Source organism: Scleropages formosus, chromosome 12 (assembly GCF_900964775.1).
Source record: "Scleropages formosus chromosome 12, fSclFor1.1, whole genome shotgun sequence".
In the NCBI taxonomy this organism is placed as follows: domain Eukaryota; kingdom Metazoa; phylum Chordata; class Actinopteri; order Osteoglossiformes; family Osteoglossidae; genus Scleropages; species Scleropages formosus.
In genome coordinates, this window is record NC_041817.1 from 26,923,097 (window position 1) to 26,935,469 (window position 12,373).

Sequence of the window (12,373 nt, forward strand, 5' to 3'; positions counted from 1 at the left end):
ATAAATTTCCACAGTAAACAAATCTTGTTGTGAATGTGTGACCCTGCAGACTCGTCTTGCCTCTGGAACCAGTTTGCCTGCTCCAAAAACAAGTGCATCGCCAAGCAGTGGCTGTGCGACGGGGAGGACGACTGCGGCGACGGGCTGGACGAGAGCGAGGAGATCTGTGGTCGGTATCTGGCGGACCCCCTCCGGGACGCCTCCTTGCTGCCGGGGGGTCATGGGGTCACGGGACAGATGGGGTCACGCAGGACTGTTAATGTCAGAGGAAGAGCACTAAATTAAACACCGGAGATGTTTGTGGGTCATTTGGAGATTTGGGCAAAAAGTCGTCAAGAAACAAGTTTGATAAGCGGACGTACAAGTGGCGGTTGGTTAACTGCAGCGTGTTAATTATTCGCTTAAACAACACAAGACGTCCATGTGGTGTATTGACAGCAGTAAAACAGTGTAAATAAATTGACATGTTTCCCAGACGTGCCTTTTCACACTTCTGAGGTGGTTCATCTTTTTCGGAGTCTTTGTCATTTCATTCTTTTGAGTGTGTTGACAGTTGTCATGTTAGAAATGCCGTTTCCATGGAAACGCAAACACACCTTGTGCCCATGTCCTTGTGCTCAATTCACACCGCTATGCTGGGAAGCTCTTGCCGCTGGTGTGTTTGCAATGTAAAAGAACCCTGTGTTAGCCCTGAAGTATGTGTGCGGTTGTGGCTGCAGGTTCGAGGTGAGCAGCCTCACAGCAAACTGCCCTGTAACCTTTAACGCCCCCTCCCTCCTCAGGCTCTGTGACCTGTGCCCCCGGCTTGTTCAACTGTCCCGGGTCCCACGCCTGCGTGCCCCAGCGCTGGCTCTGCGATGGGGAGAGGGACTGTCCCGATGGGAGTGACGAGCTGGCGGCCGCTGGATGCGGTAAAATACCATAATCCCCGTGCAACAGACCAACACCAGTACTAGTACTGAGATGAGTATCAATACCAGTACTAGTATCGAGATGAGTATCTGCACCAGTACTAGTATTAAGACCCAGACCAAGACCAAGACTAGTGACAAGCATCAATACCAGCATTGGTATCAACACTAGCACCAAGACAACACCGGTACATTAGCATCAGCACCAGTACTGGTACCAACACCAACACCAACACCAAGACTTGTCATGGCACCCAAACTAGCACTGACACCATCATCAACACAACAGCAACAGTACCTGCCATATGAATAATCCACATTCAGAGTCTGTTTATCCCCTGGTCCTCAATGTGTCCAAGTGTCCAGTAGCACTCACACTGTGGAGCGTTAACCGCTGAGCTGTTTACTTTCCTGACGCAGCGCCCAACAACACGTGTGATGAGAGCACCTTCCAGTGCCGCAACAAGGCTTGCATCTCCAAGCGCTTTGTGTGCGACCATGACGATGACTGCGGCGACGGGTCCGACGAGTCGCCCCAATGCGGTAAAGACCCCTGTGGGCCAGAAGGGGTGGGGGGCGACGCTGATAACACAATGTGTGGAAACACCTTGAGCAGCAGATATTAGATCACCTTCCAGGCGCTGCAATTGGGTGCGACATGAAAGTACATAATAAACAAGGGAAAAATACACAGTAAACAAGTCCATAAAAATTGATCATAACCAGCCCACAGCACAGTCTGTTAACTCAGCACAATAATGTTATTTCTATACTAACATTTTAAACAGCAATTTCTAAAATGTCTCCAGAAGTTAAATTCACCAATATTAATTGATCACAGTAGCGCTGCAGTTACTTTGTTTGACTGTACGTCTCCAAAATATACAGCACTTGGAATGAATACGTGACCCTGAGCTACGGTACATTTTACTGAACATGACTGCGGCCACCAGGTGGCGTAAAACTTAAGGCATTCATACAGCTGCAGTCGGACAGATTTGGGTTTAAATCCCTGCATTTGTTGCAGTGTCTTTCTTTATCATTATTATTATTATTATTATTATTATTATTATTATTATTGTGCCTGGATCAAGAGCACTAGAGCAGGATTCAAACTCAGAACCTCTTTGTGAAAGCTGGCAGCTCTAAGCACTGCACCACCTGCTGGCCGATTTTCATAGTAGCAGTGAGCAGACGGAGTAACACACACACGTCCCACACAGTGTACCGACCCTGCAGAGATGGGGAGTTCACCTGCGCAGACGGACGCTGCCTCCCCAGTGCGCAGTGGGAGTGCGACGGCGCCCCCGACTGCCCGGACCGCTCCGACGAGCCGCCCCTCAACCCCAAGTGCTCGGCTGCAGGCAAGTGTCTATGGGGGGCTTCTGGGAGTGAGCGGGGGGGACTGCGGTATGGAAACAGTATACTGGGGACGCATTGTAGTGCTGTCTCAAATCACAGCGTTTCACTCCATCTCCCTCCACCACCCCCTCCCTCCTCGCACCAGCAGCCGCACGATTCGAATTGCGTCCCACAATGCAGGCTTGGATGGTGCTGCCAAAATGCTTCCTAGATAGGGGGGGTCACAATGATACCAGTCCTTCCAGCACACAGGTCTTCATACCTGCAAACACGGGTTTGAACAGAAAAGAGATAGCTTTGCGGTTTGACTTTTTTCGGGTTTTTTGTTCCTGAGCTGAACGGCGGTTCCTGAACATAGTGGAGCCTCGGAAGTCTTCACCCACTCATTCAAAATAGCCCACACTAAGGGACGTTTTGTTGTTTGTTTGTTTGTTGACTCACTCACTCTGTATTTCAGATTTTTTCTTCTTTCCACGTCCATTTAAAGGGTTGCCGTGTTTTCGCCCCGCTCACCCCCCCCTTGCCCACCCCCAGAGCGCCTGTGCAACGGCTCCTTCTTCATGTGCGCCAACGGCAGGTGCATCTCGCTGGGAAACCTGTGCAACCGCCGGGACGACTGCGGCGACCATTCGGATGAGCGCAGCTGCAACGTGAACGAGTGCCTGAACCGGAGGGTCAGCGGCTGCACGCAGGACTGCCAGGACCTGCCCGTCGGCTACAAGGTTCGAGCCCTCCGACCGTTGACTCACCTGTTGGGGGCAACCTGGGGGCCATTACCCAATGTTTGGTGCTCTGCTTCTTTTCCCTCCCGGTTTCTCTCTCTCTGTTTTATTACATCAGTAATAAATGCAGTAATGTGTGTTGAATCAAGCTAAATCATGATGGTAAAACCAGGGTGTGGCGTAGAGTAAACTCAGTTTGGGGTTGGGGACACGTCCGGACGCCAACGGCGTGGCACCGAGACCAAGAGGGCATTGAATCGAGACCAGAAGTCACTCTGCGGTACGTCGCACTCCGAGGGCTGATTTGGTGGCAAGCGTTCATGCAAATGAATCCCTGTGCATATTTAAATGTATGCAAATCCAGCACTACAGCCAGTCAAGAAAGTAAGCCCGGTGAATATTCAAAGACTTAATGATGTTTTGAGTATGATTTTGCAGCCGCGGGCAGCATGGTGGCCAAGTAGGTACTATTGCTGACTCTGGCTCTGGATTCGAATTGTGGGTGTGTGTAGATTTTGCATGTTCTGCCCATGGTTTCCTCCCACAGTCCAAAGACCTGTTTCAAGGTGAGCTGGTAACTCTGAATTGTCCCAAGGGTGGGTATGTGTTTCTGTGTGCGTTATTGCCCCGTGATGGAATCGTGTCCCATCCAAGAGCCACCCTCCCTCACACCCTACTTTTCCAGGACAGACTCTGGACCACCGGGACTCTGTTTTGGACAAGTCATTACTGATCATGGATGGATGTATTGAAGGATTGATTGACTGATGGATTGATTAGTGAATGCATTGATCATTAGCTGTCCACCAGGAGGATGATGGGAAAGGGTGTCCAGTTACAGACACTCACTGATGTGGTCCATGAGGTTAAGGGTTAAAGGTCGACATTCATTTTTAAGCCAACTGAACCCTTGTCCGATTTCTGTCATTTTACTGTATCCAGTGCAAGTGCTGGCCAGGCTTCCGCCTGAAGGATGATGGGAAAACGTGCGTCGACGTGGACGAGTGCTCGTCCAACCTGCCCTGCAGCCAGCTGTGCAGCAACACCTATGGCTCGTACCGGTGTCTCTGCACGGACGGCTACGAAGCCCCGCCCCACAACCCGGACAGCTGCCGTGCTCTCTCGGGTATGCAGGGGGGCGCACAGAGAGGGGGCTCGTGGGCTCGTACTTCGCGATGCCAACACTGTAACAGGCCACACACCCCCAAATCTGCCTAATTTCTCCTGTGTCTTTAATTGTCAGAAGTCATTGTCAGTTATTTCACATTTTTTGCTTTCCCTCCGTTTGCGTCTGCAGCCGAAGAGCCGTTCCTCATCCTCGCCGACCATCACGAGATCAGGAAGATAAGCGTCGACGGCTCCAATTACACTCTCCTAAAACAGGTACAATGATTTCCCGCTGAGAGGAAGCGCCGATTTACCACGTTTTCCTTCACATCCTCTATAATACCACACTGCAGACATTTTTTTTTTTTTTTTTACTCTTCTCCGACGGCTTCACCGCCGTCCACTGCTGCTGTTTATTCTGACCTGTTGGATTTCCTCGCCTTCGTCTCTGTTTAAACAGATGAGCAACTCGATGGATGTGAAATTATTGCTCGCTCCCGTCATTTTTAGCGCATCTCGAAGGAGAGCGCAATTATTGCCTGCACTCATTGTGAGAGTGATTTACACTGATTTACCCATTTATGCAGCTGGGCAGTTATTAGTGTGTCAGTTCAGAGTAAGTACTTCGATCACGGGACCTACAGCGGGAAGTTGGATTTGAACCCAGGGTCCTTTGGATCCAAAAGTCGAGGCCCTAACTGCTACGCCACCTGCTGGCCCAACTGTACTGTTCTTTCAGAAATGACCCGCGTTGGGAAAGCTGCTCCTTAAAGGAGCTCGACGAAGCGCAGCCGTCTCCATAGCTCTTAAAGTCGACCTTCTCCTGCAGCATCCAAAATTCTGCTGATGGTGTCAGACGGAGAAACGCAAAGCGGCGCCGCCTTTTTGTCCCAGGAGCTCTTCCACCGTCTGATGGGCTCTCGCAAGCAGCGTCCTGCCGGCGTTAATATCCTGTCGCCAAAGAAATGAAGAAGGAAATAACACCGTGATGCAGAATTAATGGAGGGAAAAGAGCGTCTGTCGTAATAAACATCGCAGATGAATAATAGACTAATTGGCGGTGATAATTGCATTAATATAATGTGTTTTCTCAGTTATGAAAGGAAGAGAACGGAATGAGTCTCGCCGAGTTTTTGTGGCTTTTCAGCTCTTGGTGGGTCACAGCCCGTGAGGTGGGAACCTTTTCTCCAAAGTGGTGAACTACAGTGATCTACCCATCTATACAGCTGGGTAATTTTTGGTGTATCAATTCAAGGAGCAGGAGGTACGGTTCAAACCTGGCTCCTCCGAGTGCCAGGCAGCAGCTCTCGCCACGGCGCCACCTGCTGGTAGTGCAGTACCTGTGGCCTGCGTATCAGTAGGCCAATCAGGCTCCGCCCCTATGAAGAACGCACACGCCAGGGCGTGGAGACGATCTCAGTACACCGGGGACAGGAGGCGCCGTGGAGCCGACCCCGCAGCGTGGACGGACCGCCGCCCCCCATCAACTCCCTGACCAAGCGCTGCTTTCGCTTCATTCGGTCTATTTGGCCTCAGTGCCGGCGCCCTTCGCCATCCCTCTTGCAGACACCCCGAGAAACGCTCCTCAGGTCCGGCCTCGTGTGACCGATCACTAAAAACCCCGCAAGCAAAATCGGCGCGAGCAGGAGGCACCCGTTCTCTCTAAGTAACTGCCATTTGTTTACGTTCCTGCTTCGATGTCCTCTTCGTCTGCAGCACAATGAACACGACCTTAACGTCGGCCCGGGATGGCCCCCGACGGTCCTTAACGTCTGCGAGACGTCCTCCCACTAACGCCCTGGGCCCACCGACACTGTGGCTTCTTTGTCGCGTCACCGTGACAACGAGGTTTAGTGTCCCTGGCTGCGTTCTCCTATGAAAACAAGACAATGGACGGCACTGCGCCACGTCTTCTGTAAATCAGTGCCTGAACAGCATAACGGAATATGTTTATTTCATGGGGGGGGCAGTCTATTCTTTGAGAGCATTTGTAAATCACTCTTAATGTGACCTTATCTAATGGGGTGAGTTAACAGCAACGTGGGGAGCAGTTCAGGGCGAACAAAAGAGACCATCCTTCAAGCCGTCGTTGCGTGCACTTCAGCCCAGGACTTCTCACAGTCCCCAGCACCTGCAGTCCAGGTCCAAGTGCCGTCGGCCTGCAGGATGGAACAGTCAGCAGTCAGTTCATATGATTACTGCAGTCTTTTTCTCATGTTATATAGTGTTTGCTCTTTATTCAGCTTCGGATGTTAAATCTCAGTGCCCTCGAGCCGTCCCGCTGCTGCTTCCACCTCTGCGCTCGTATTAGATACACCGGTAAACACAGCTCTCAGCAATTGTCCTCTTTGAATATTATTTATTCTCTTGTTCTCTAAATGTTTTACTTACTTTTACACTTTAATGTTCTTCTGTCATATTTCATCGCAAACGTTTCTCCAGAGCAACTAACAACACGAGGTTTGTATACTAAGCTACATACTGTTATTTACCCGTGTATGAATACAGTACAGTAATTTTTACTGTTAGCTCAGGGTAAGTATCTTGATCAAGGGTGCTGCAACAGGAGATGGGATTCGAACCACAGATGGGATTCGAACCTTGGCGTCGGCTTTCACATCCGCTTCCCGCTCCTTTAAAACCGGGCTTGTGAAATGTAACCGGAATGTTTGTGCTAGATGACCTTTCACTGATTCACGGCACCTCTTTTCAGAAGATGTGATGATGAAATGGTGTAAATGCGGTAAACTGAGCTGATCGGTCAGCAGTAGGAAATCGCAGTTATTGCCATCAGTTCTGAAAAAAAAAGAATGAGAGTATTTAGATCTTCTCCTTCTGGGCTGTAAGAATCTCCAGCCAGGAGAGACGGAATGATTTCTACCCTTTACCCTGCGATGGGCTGGATGTCCAGCATAGGCTGTGGACCACCATGACCCAGCAGTGGTCAAGCAGTTATTGAGGGAGTGAGCGGAGCACTCCATCGTAACACCTTGTTAAAGCAGCGCCCCCTGCTGTCGGCTGCCGAGCGGTTGTCCTGTATCCAGGTGGGAGAAGGTGGGCTTCTCCTTGGTTTCTCCACGAGTTTCCCCAAGAACTCAGCTCTTCACAGCTTTTGTGTGCCGCTCCATCTGCTGCTGTCGTGCGGAGCCTTCAGACGAGCGCTAACACCTCGCATTGAGTGACGGGCTGGTGATGTGGAGCCCGCAGATGAAAGCGCATTATGGGACGCATCCAGCCAAACACTGAAAATATGATACCATTTGCAGCGAGGAGCTTAATGCAACATCCGCTGTAACTGTGTGCAATATTTTTGGACTTTCGCCTCTGCGCTCCGCTCTGGTTTTCCTCTGTCTGTGCAGGGGGCCCATTTTTAAGGTTTGAGTCAAACAAAACACCACATTTTGACATACGCGGAGGGTTACAAAGTCCGTTGACACATGTGAGTGACAGTGGCTCCCAGGCTAGTATGACACATGGTTAAAGCATCATCCGACAGCCTCTTTTCTCCTCCGCAGGGCCTCTACAACATCATCGCTATAGATTTCGACTACAGGAAGGAGTTCATATACTGGATCGACTCCAGCAGACCCAGCGGACGCCGGATAAACAGAATGCGGCTGAACGGGAGTGACCTAAAGGTATGGGATTGAGGGGGTTGATCATGACAGGTGGAGAAAATGTGATGAGATGGAGTGCGATGGTGTCAGCGTTGGGATTCTGTAAGACGGATGGATGGATGGATGGACAAGTCAGAGACGGACAGTGAGTAAGGAACCCTGGAGAAACACAGAAGTGAATGAATAAACAAACGAATAAATAAAGGAAACACAGCAAATGGTGAAAAAAATATATATATTATTGTTTATAGTTGCTGTTGGCAGAAAGGACCCAGTAAATCAACAGCAAGTCTCTCTGTCTCTCTCTCTCTTTCTCTCTACCTGCATCCCTCGACTTTCTCTCGTCTGCGATATTACAGAGTGCAGTGTTTACACGGGCAACTCAGACGACTGAACAAAGAGGCGTGCGGCAGGTCGGGGTCCTTCGAGCGCCTCGTTGTACACCAACGCTATAAATGGACTCCTGTACCCTTCGGTGGATTGCGTGGCGTTATTGCCGATTACATTATCGTTTAATGGCTGCCGCAGAGGAAGGGAGCGCTACAGGCCTCCTGAGAGCACTTTGCAGCCCGGCGGCTAAATCAGGTGTATCGCTTTAAATCCCACTTGTGCGGATTATATACTTAATACCAGAACGGTAATTTGCTGAGATAAGAGGTTCTGGGCTCCATCATAAAGGCCCACACTTGAGTCTAAGTGTCGTTATTTTCCATTTCCTATCGCCATGATGATGATGATGATGATGATGATGATGGTGGTGGTGGTGGTGGGGCGGGGGGGGGGGGGTGATGTGAGCGGTCATCTTGAGCGTCTTTCCTGGGAATTACGATCCACTGTTCGTCCGGAACGTTAAGGACAGAGCAGAGCAGCTCGGCTCTGATTGGACGTCCAGGTTCCCCGCCGGAGTCACGAGACTCACTCTGAAGAACTTTCTGGGTTCCAGTTCATTATCTCTCTAATTCAGGGGGATAATGGTCCGTTCAGCTTGATTAAACCCAAGATCTCACTTTGATTTATTGTGGCTGGGCTGCACAAGCTAAATTGTTTCAGAATGAAAATTATTTTTTTCCCCTTTCAGCTATGAGCACAATGGCGTCCTCGTCATAAACGCCCTGTCTGTCGATAGGTGCGGCAGCGCAGCAGAGCTGCATCAGTCACGGAACACAAAGTGTGGGATGATGGAAAATTGTTCACTTTTATCTCCGGAGGAACATTATTTCAGAGGTTATTCGGAGTGTAGTGTTTCTGATTTCGGGACTGTAGACAGACAGGTTACTGTTGCCATGGCGATCGCACCCATCCCCAGTGTAGCTCTTGTGGAAAATCACTTGTATGTTCAAATCTTCAAACAGACTGTAAAGCGTAAATGAAAGGAAGTAAATTTGCCGACGTCTGAGTACCTGTACGTTTCTGCACTCACACGGGTGTCGAGTGCCGTGGATTCCATGTCGACGCTTATTGACCACCTGAATAGAGTCCTTCCAGAAAGTTCTGTATTCCACTTGAAAGTGCTGTCCCCAGTGTTGAAAGCGGTGTGTCCACTGTCGCTCTGGTCGAGTTGCTGCTCATCCTCTTCTCTTACCTCCAACTTTTCCAAGAATTATGGAATAAAATCTTTTTGTGATGCATCCAAAAATATAACAACCTCAGTCTCGTTATTTACCTGATGTTTTTTTCCAAAGCGACTTACGATGTTAAGATTACAGTTATTTACCCCTTTATACAGCTGGGTAATGTTAGTGGAGCAGTTTAGGATAGGTTCCTTGCTTAGCTGGTGGTGGAGATCAAACCTGCGACTTTTGGATCCAGAGACAGTAGCACTAATCACTTCACTACCAGCTGTCCCGCATTTGTGCTTCTGGTGAGAGTTCTGCACGGATTTGACCCGACATCCATCTGTTTTCCTGACTGGCGATTAGCAGTTTGCCGTACAAGTGTAGGTTTGGTTGCCTCCCTTCAGGATCATGATAGCCTGATCATCTGAAAGTCTTTGACCTTCACTTGGAGAACCACAAGAGCCCACGGACTCAGTAAGTCATTTCGGTCTCGATCCAAGAAGTGAGGCTGGAGAGGCGTCAGCACCGTGAATTCAAGAATCTCCAATCAGTCGAATCAGTCTTTGAACATCGGGCAGAACTTGACGCCCCGGAGACCAGTCAGATCATCCATAAAGCCTTTTTGTCCAACTTCTAAAGGTTAACATGGATGAGGTTTTTCAGAGCGAAGGCACGGAGATCCTCCAATTACCAGGTGAATCCAAGTGCCAAACAACTGTCAGACTCTTTACCGCGGTGTGTTCAAGCGTTCGTATTCTACAAGAAACTAACCTTCGCTTTCCAGATAAGGTGATCTTTAGAATCAATCAAAAGAAAGACCAGCAACGCGTCAAATGTTTTTTTTTTTTTTTTTCCCAGTCATCTTGTTGATTATTTGCTGTTTATTCTTTTTTTTTAATTGGAGGGAAAAAGTTCTCCTGCTGCTGCAAATGTCAAAAAAAAGAGTGTCGGGTATTAATTGCTGTTGCAGTTTCTCCAGGGTGACGGTTTCACCGTGTACCTCCTGTTTAAGGAGCGTTTGGAAAATGTCAGGTTGCCCCCATGCTCTCGGAAGCAGATTGCAGGGGGCGCCCTCTCCAAGTTTCGGGTCACGCAGCGTTTAGCAGCAGAAGGTTCACCTGCCGCCTGGGATGTCGGCATTTATGCCGAAATTGTTATCATCTGTCTGCAAGAACGCTGAGCACACAGTAGGAATTAGTGTGAAGTCATCACTTGCTGGAGCCTTTGGAGGTCACGCACCGCGGCGTCAGCGTAGGAGAAGGAGTGTTAAACACTGTGATTTAATGTCATCCGGTGTGGCTGTTAGTTGTGGTTCGTAGGCTGGTTAATTTCAGACATCCATCCACTATCAATAGGTGCTTTTCCAACGCAGGGTCACGGTGTCCCAGAGTCTATCCTGGAGGCGTAGGGCTTGGGGTAGGGTACACACTGGATGGGATGCCAGTCCAACACAGGGGAATGACACACATTCGCACACTCATTCTACAAGCAATTTAGAGTCACCAGTTCACTTGAAACATATCTTTGGACTGTGGGCAGAAACCAGAGCAGCTGGAGGAAACTCACACAAGCATGGGGAAAACATGCAAATCCCACACAGGCTGAGCAAGATTCGAACCTGCAACCCAGGAGCTGTGTGACACCAGTGCTACCCCCTCTGCCCTCTGCCCTTCGCCCTGGTCGATACCCACTTTTGTTATTGTATGTCAGTGCCGTCCCGAAGTGCACTGTAGGTGAAAATGTCCTCGGCGGCACGTGTCAGACACCGCGCTCTTTACACCTGCTGACCTTTTTCATTGAGTTGTCACTCTAGTGGGCAACGAAAGCGCTTTTCACATCTCTGGTACTTTGTGTCACGGTTGTTCCAACCTGTGCTGTGTCGCTGCTGAAATCCAAATTGATTTCCGCTGGAACTGAGACACAGGGACAGATAAATAAATTGGGAGTGTGTTGACAAACAGGCACCTATGAATATTTCAAGGGCTCTGCATGCCACCAAAGCGCAGCAGTTGTTTTAGGCTGAGGTTTGAGTCCCCAAATGCCAGGAGCAGGAAGATGCCGCATTGTTCATCTTTGCACTCCCACCCCCAGATCGTCCACCGGACGGCCGTCCCCAGCGCCCTGGCGGTGGACTGGATCGGGAAGAACCTGTACTGGTCGGACACTGAGAGGCGGACCCTGGAGGTGTCCAAGGTCAACGGGCTGTACCCTGCTGTCCTCGTGAGCTCTGGCCTGTGGAGTCCCACGAGCCTTGCCCTGGACCCCCAGACTGGGTGAGTTTGCCCCTCAGAGCTGCTGAATCCCTCCCAGCATCCAAGAAGGATCTCCATCCCAGTTTTGAGAGCCACTTCTCTCCTGACAGCTCTATTAATGAGCCAAACATCATCTGTTATGAAAATGTATGCATTTGCTATTTGAATGTCACTTCTATAGGAGCTACCTGGTGGTGACAGATAAACAAGCTGTGTGTGTGTGTGTGTGTCCAAAGCTCTTTGTCTGTTGCCGATGCACTTTGTTCATTTTGAGCTATACGGCAGTTTGGAGAAAATCTGAGAAAATTATGACTGTCTCTCAGGAATTAAATGCTAAATGAATAAACCTAAGTGTTTCACAATGAGGATTTTCATTCAGACCTCCTGTGGCCCCCCCAACCCCCGCTCGATGTTTTAAATCGGACAAATACTTAACAAGGCGAGCCGTATACGGGGGTCCCTCCATTTACAAACTTTCTTTATCTAAAATTTCGGTATAGTGGCTCCTGGCTTTTGATGCCCAATTCGATTTACAGGACAAAAAAAGTCAGCAATTAGGAAAATTAGTCTTGACTTTTTGAGTGTATTGGGAACAAATTATTATTTTTCCTCTTTCGAAATAAAGCGAAATAGACATTTGGTGAACGAAACTTCGACGTCAGCACCGTTGCACCACAACGGATTAATTTCATAAATCGAGGGATGTCTGCATTTATGAAAAATATCAGTGAATTGATCCGGTGATTTGATGGAGTGTCGTATTTACTACGGTTCTGTTTTACGAGGAAACGCGGCTATATTTCGTACACGTTAATATGTTAGCGACACACGTTAAACCTCCCGTGT

General features: G+C 49.2%; 1 protein-coding gene across 1 annotated transcript in view; it reads left to right on the forward strand.

Annotated features, from left to right (window-relative positions):
• Positions 1-12,373, forward strand: part of lrp1ba (low density lipoprotein receptor-related protein 1Ba) — a 342,612-nt gene that overhangs the window by 270,137 nt on the left and 60,102 nt on the right. Inside the window, exons 50-58 of the mRNA XM_029256802.1 lie at positions 50-169; positions 783-911; positions 1,332-1,454; positions 2,135-2,275; positions 2,808-2,995; positions 3,938-4,121; positions 4,293-4,378; positions 7,618-7,740; positions 11,367-11,548. Coding sequence (XP_029112635.1) covers positions 50-169; positions 783-911; positions 1,332-1,454; positions 2,135-2,275; positions 2,808-2,995; positions 3,938-4,121; positions 4,293-4,378; positions 7,618-7,740; positions 11,367-11,548 — 1,276 coding nt within the window. The remainder of the gene's footprint in view (positions 1-49; positions 170-782; positions 912-1,331; positions 1,455-2,134; positions 2,276-2,807; positions 2,996-3,937; positions 4,122-4,292; positions 4,379-7,617; positions 7,741-11,366; positions 11,549-12,373) is intronic.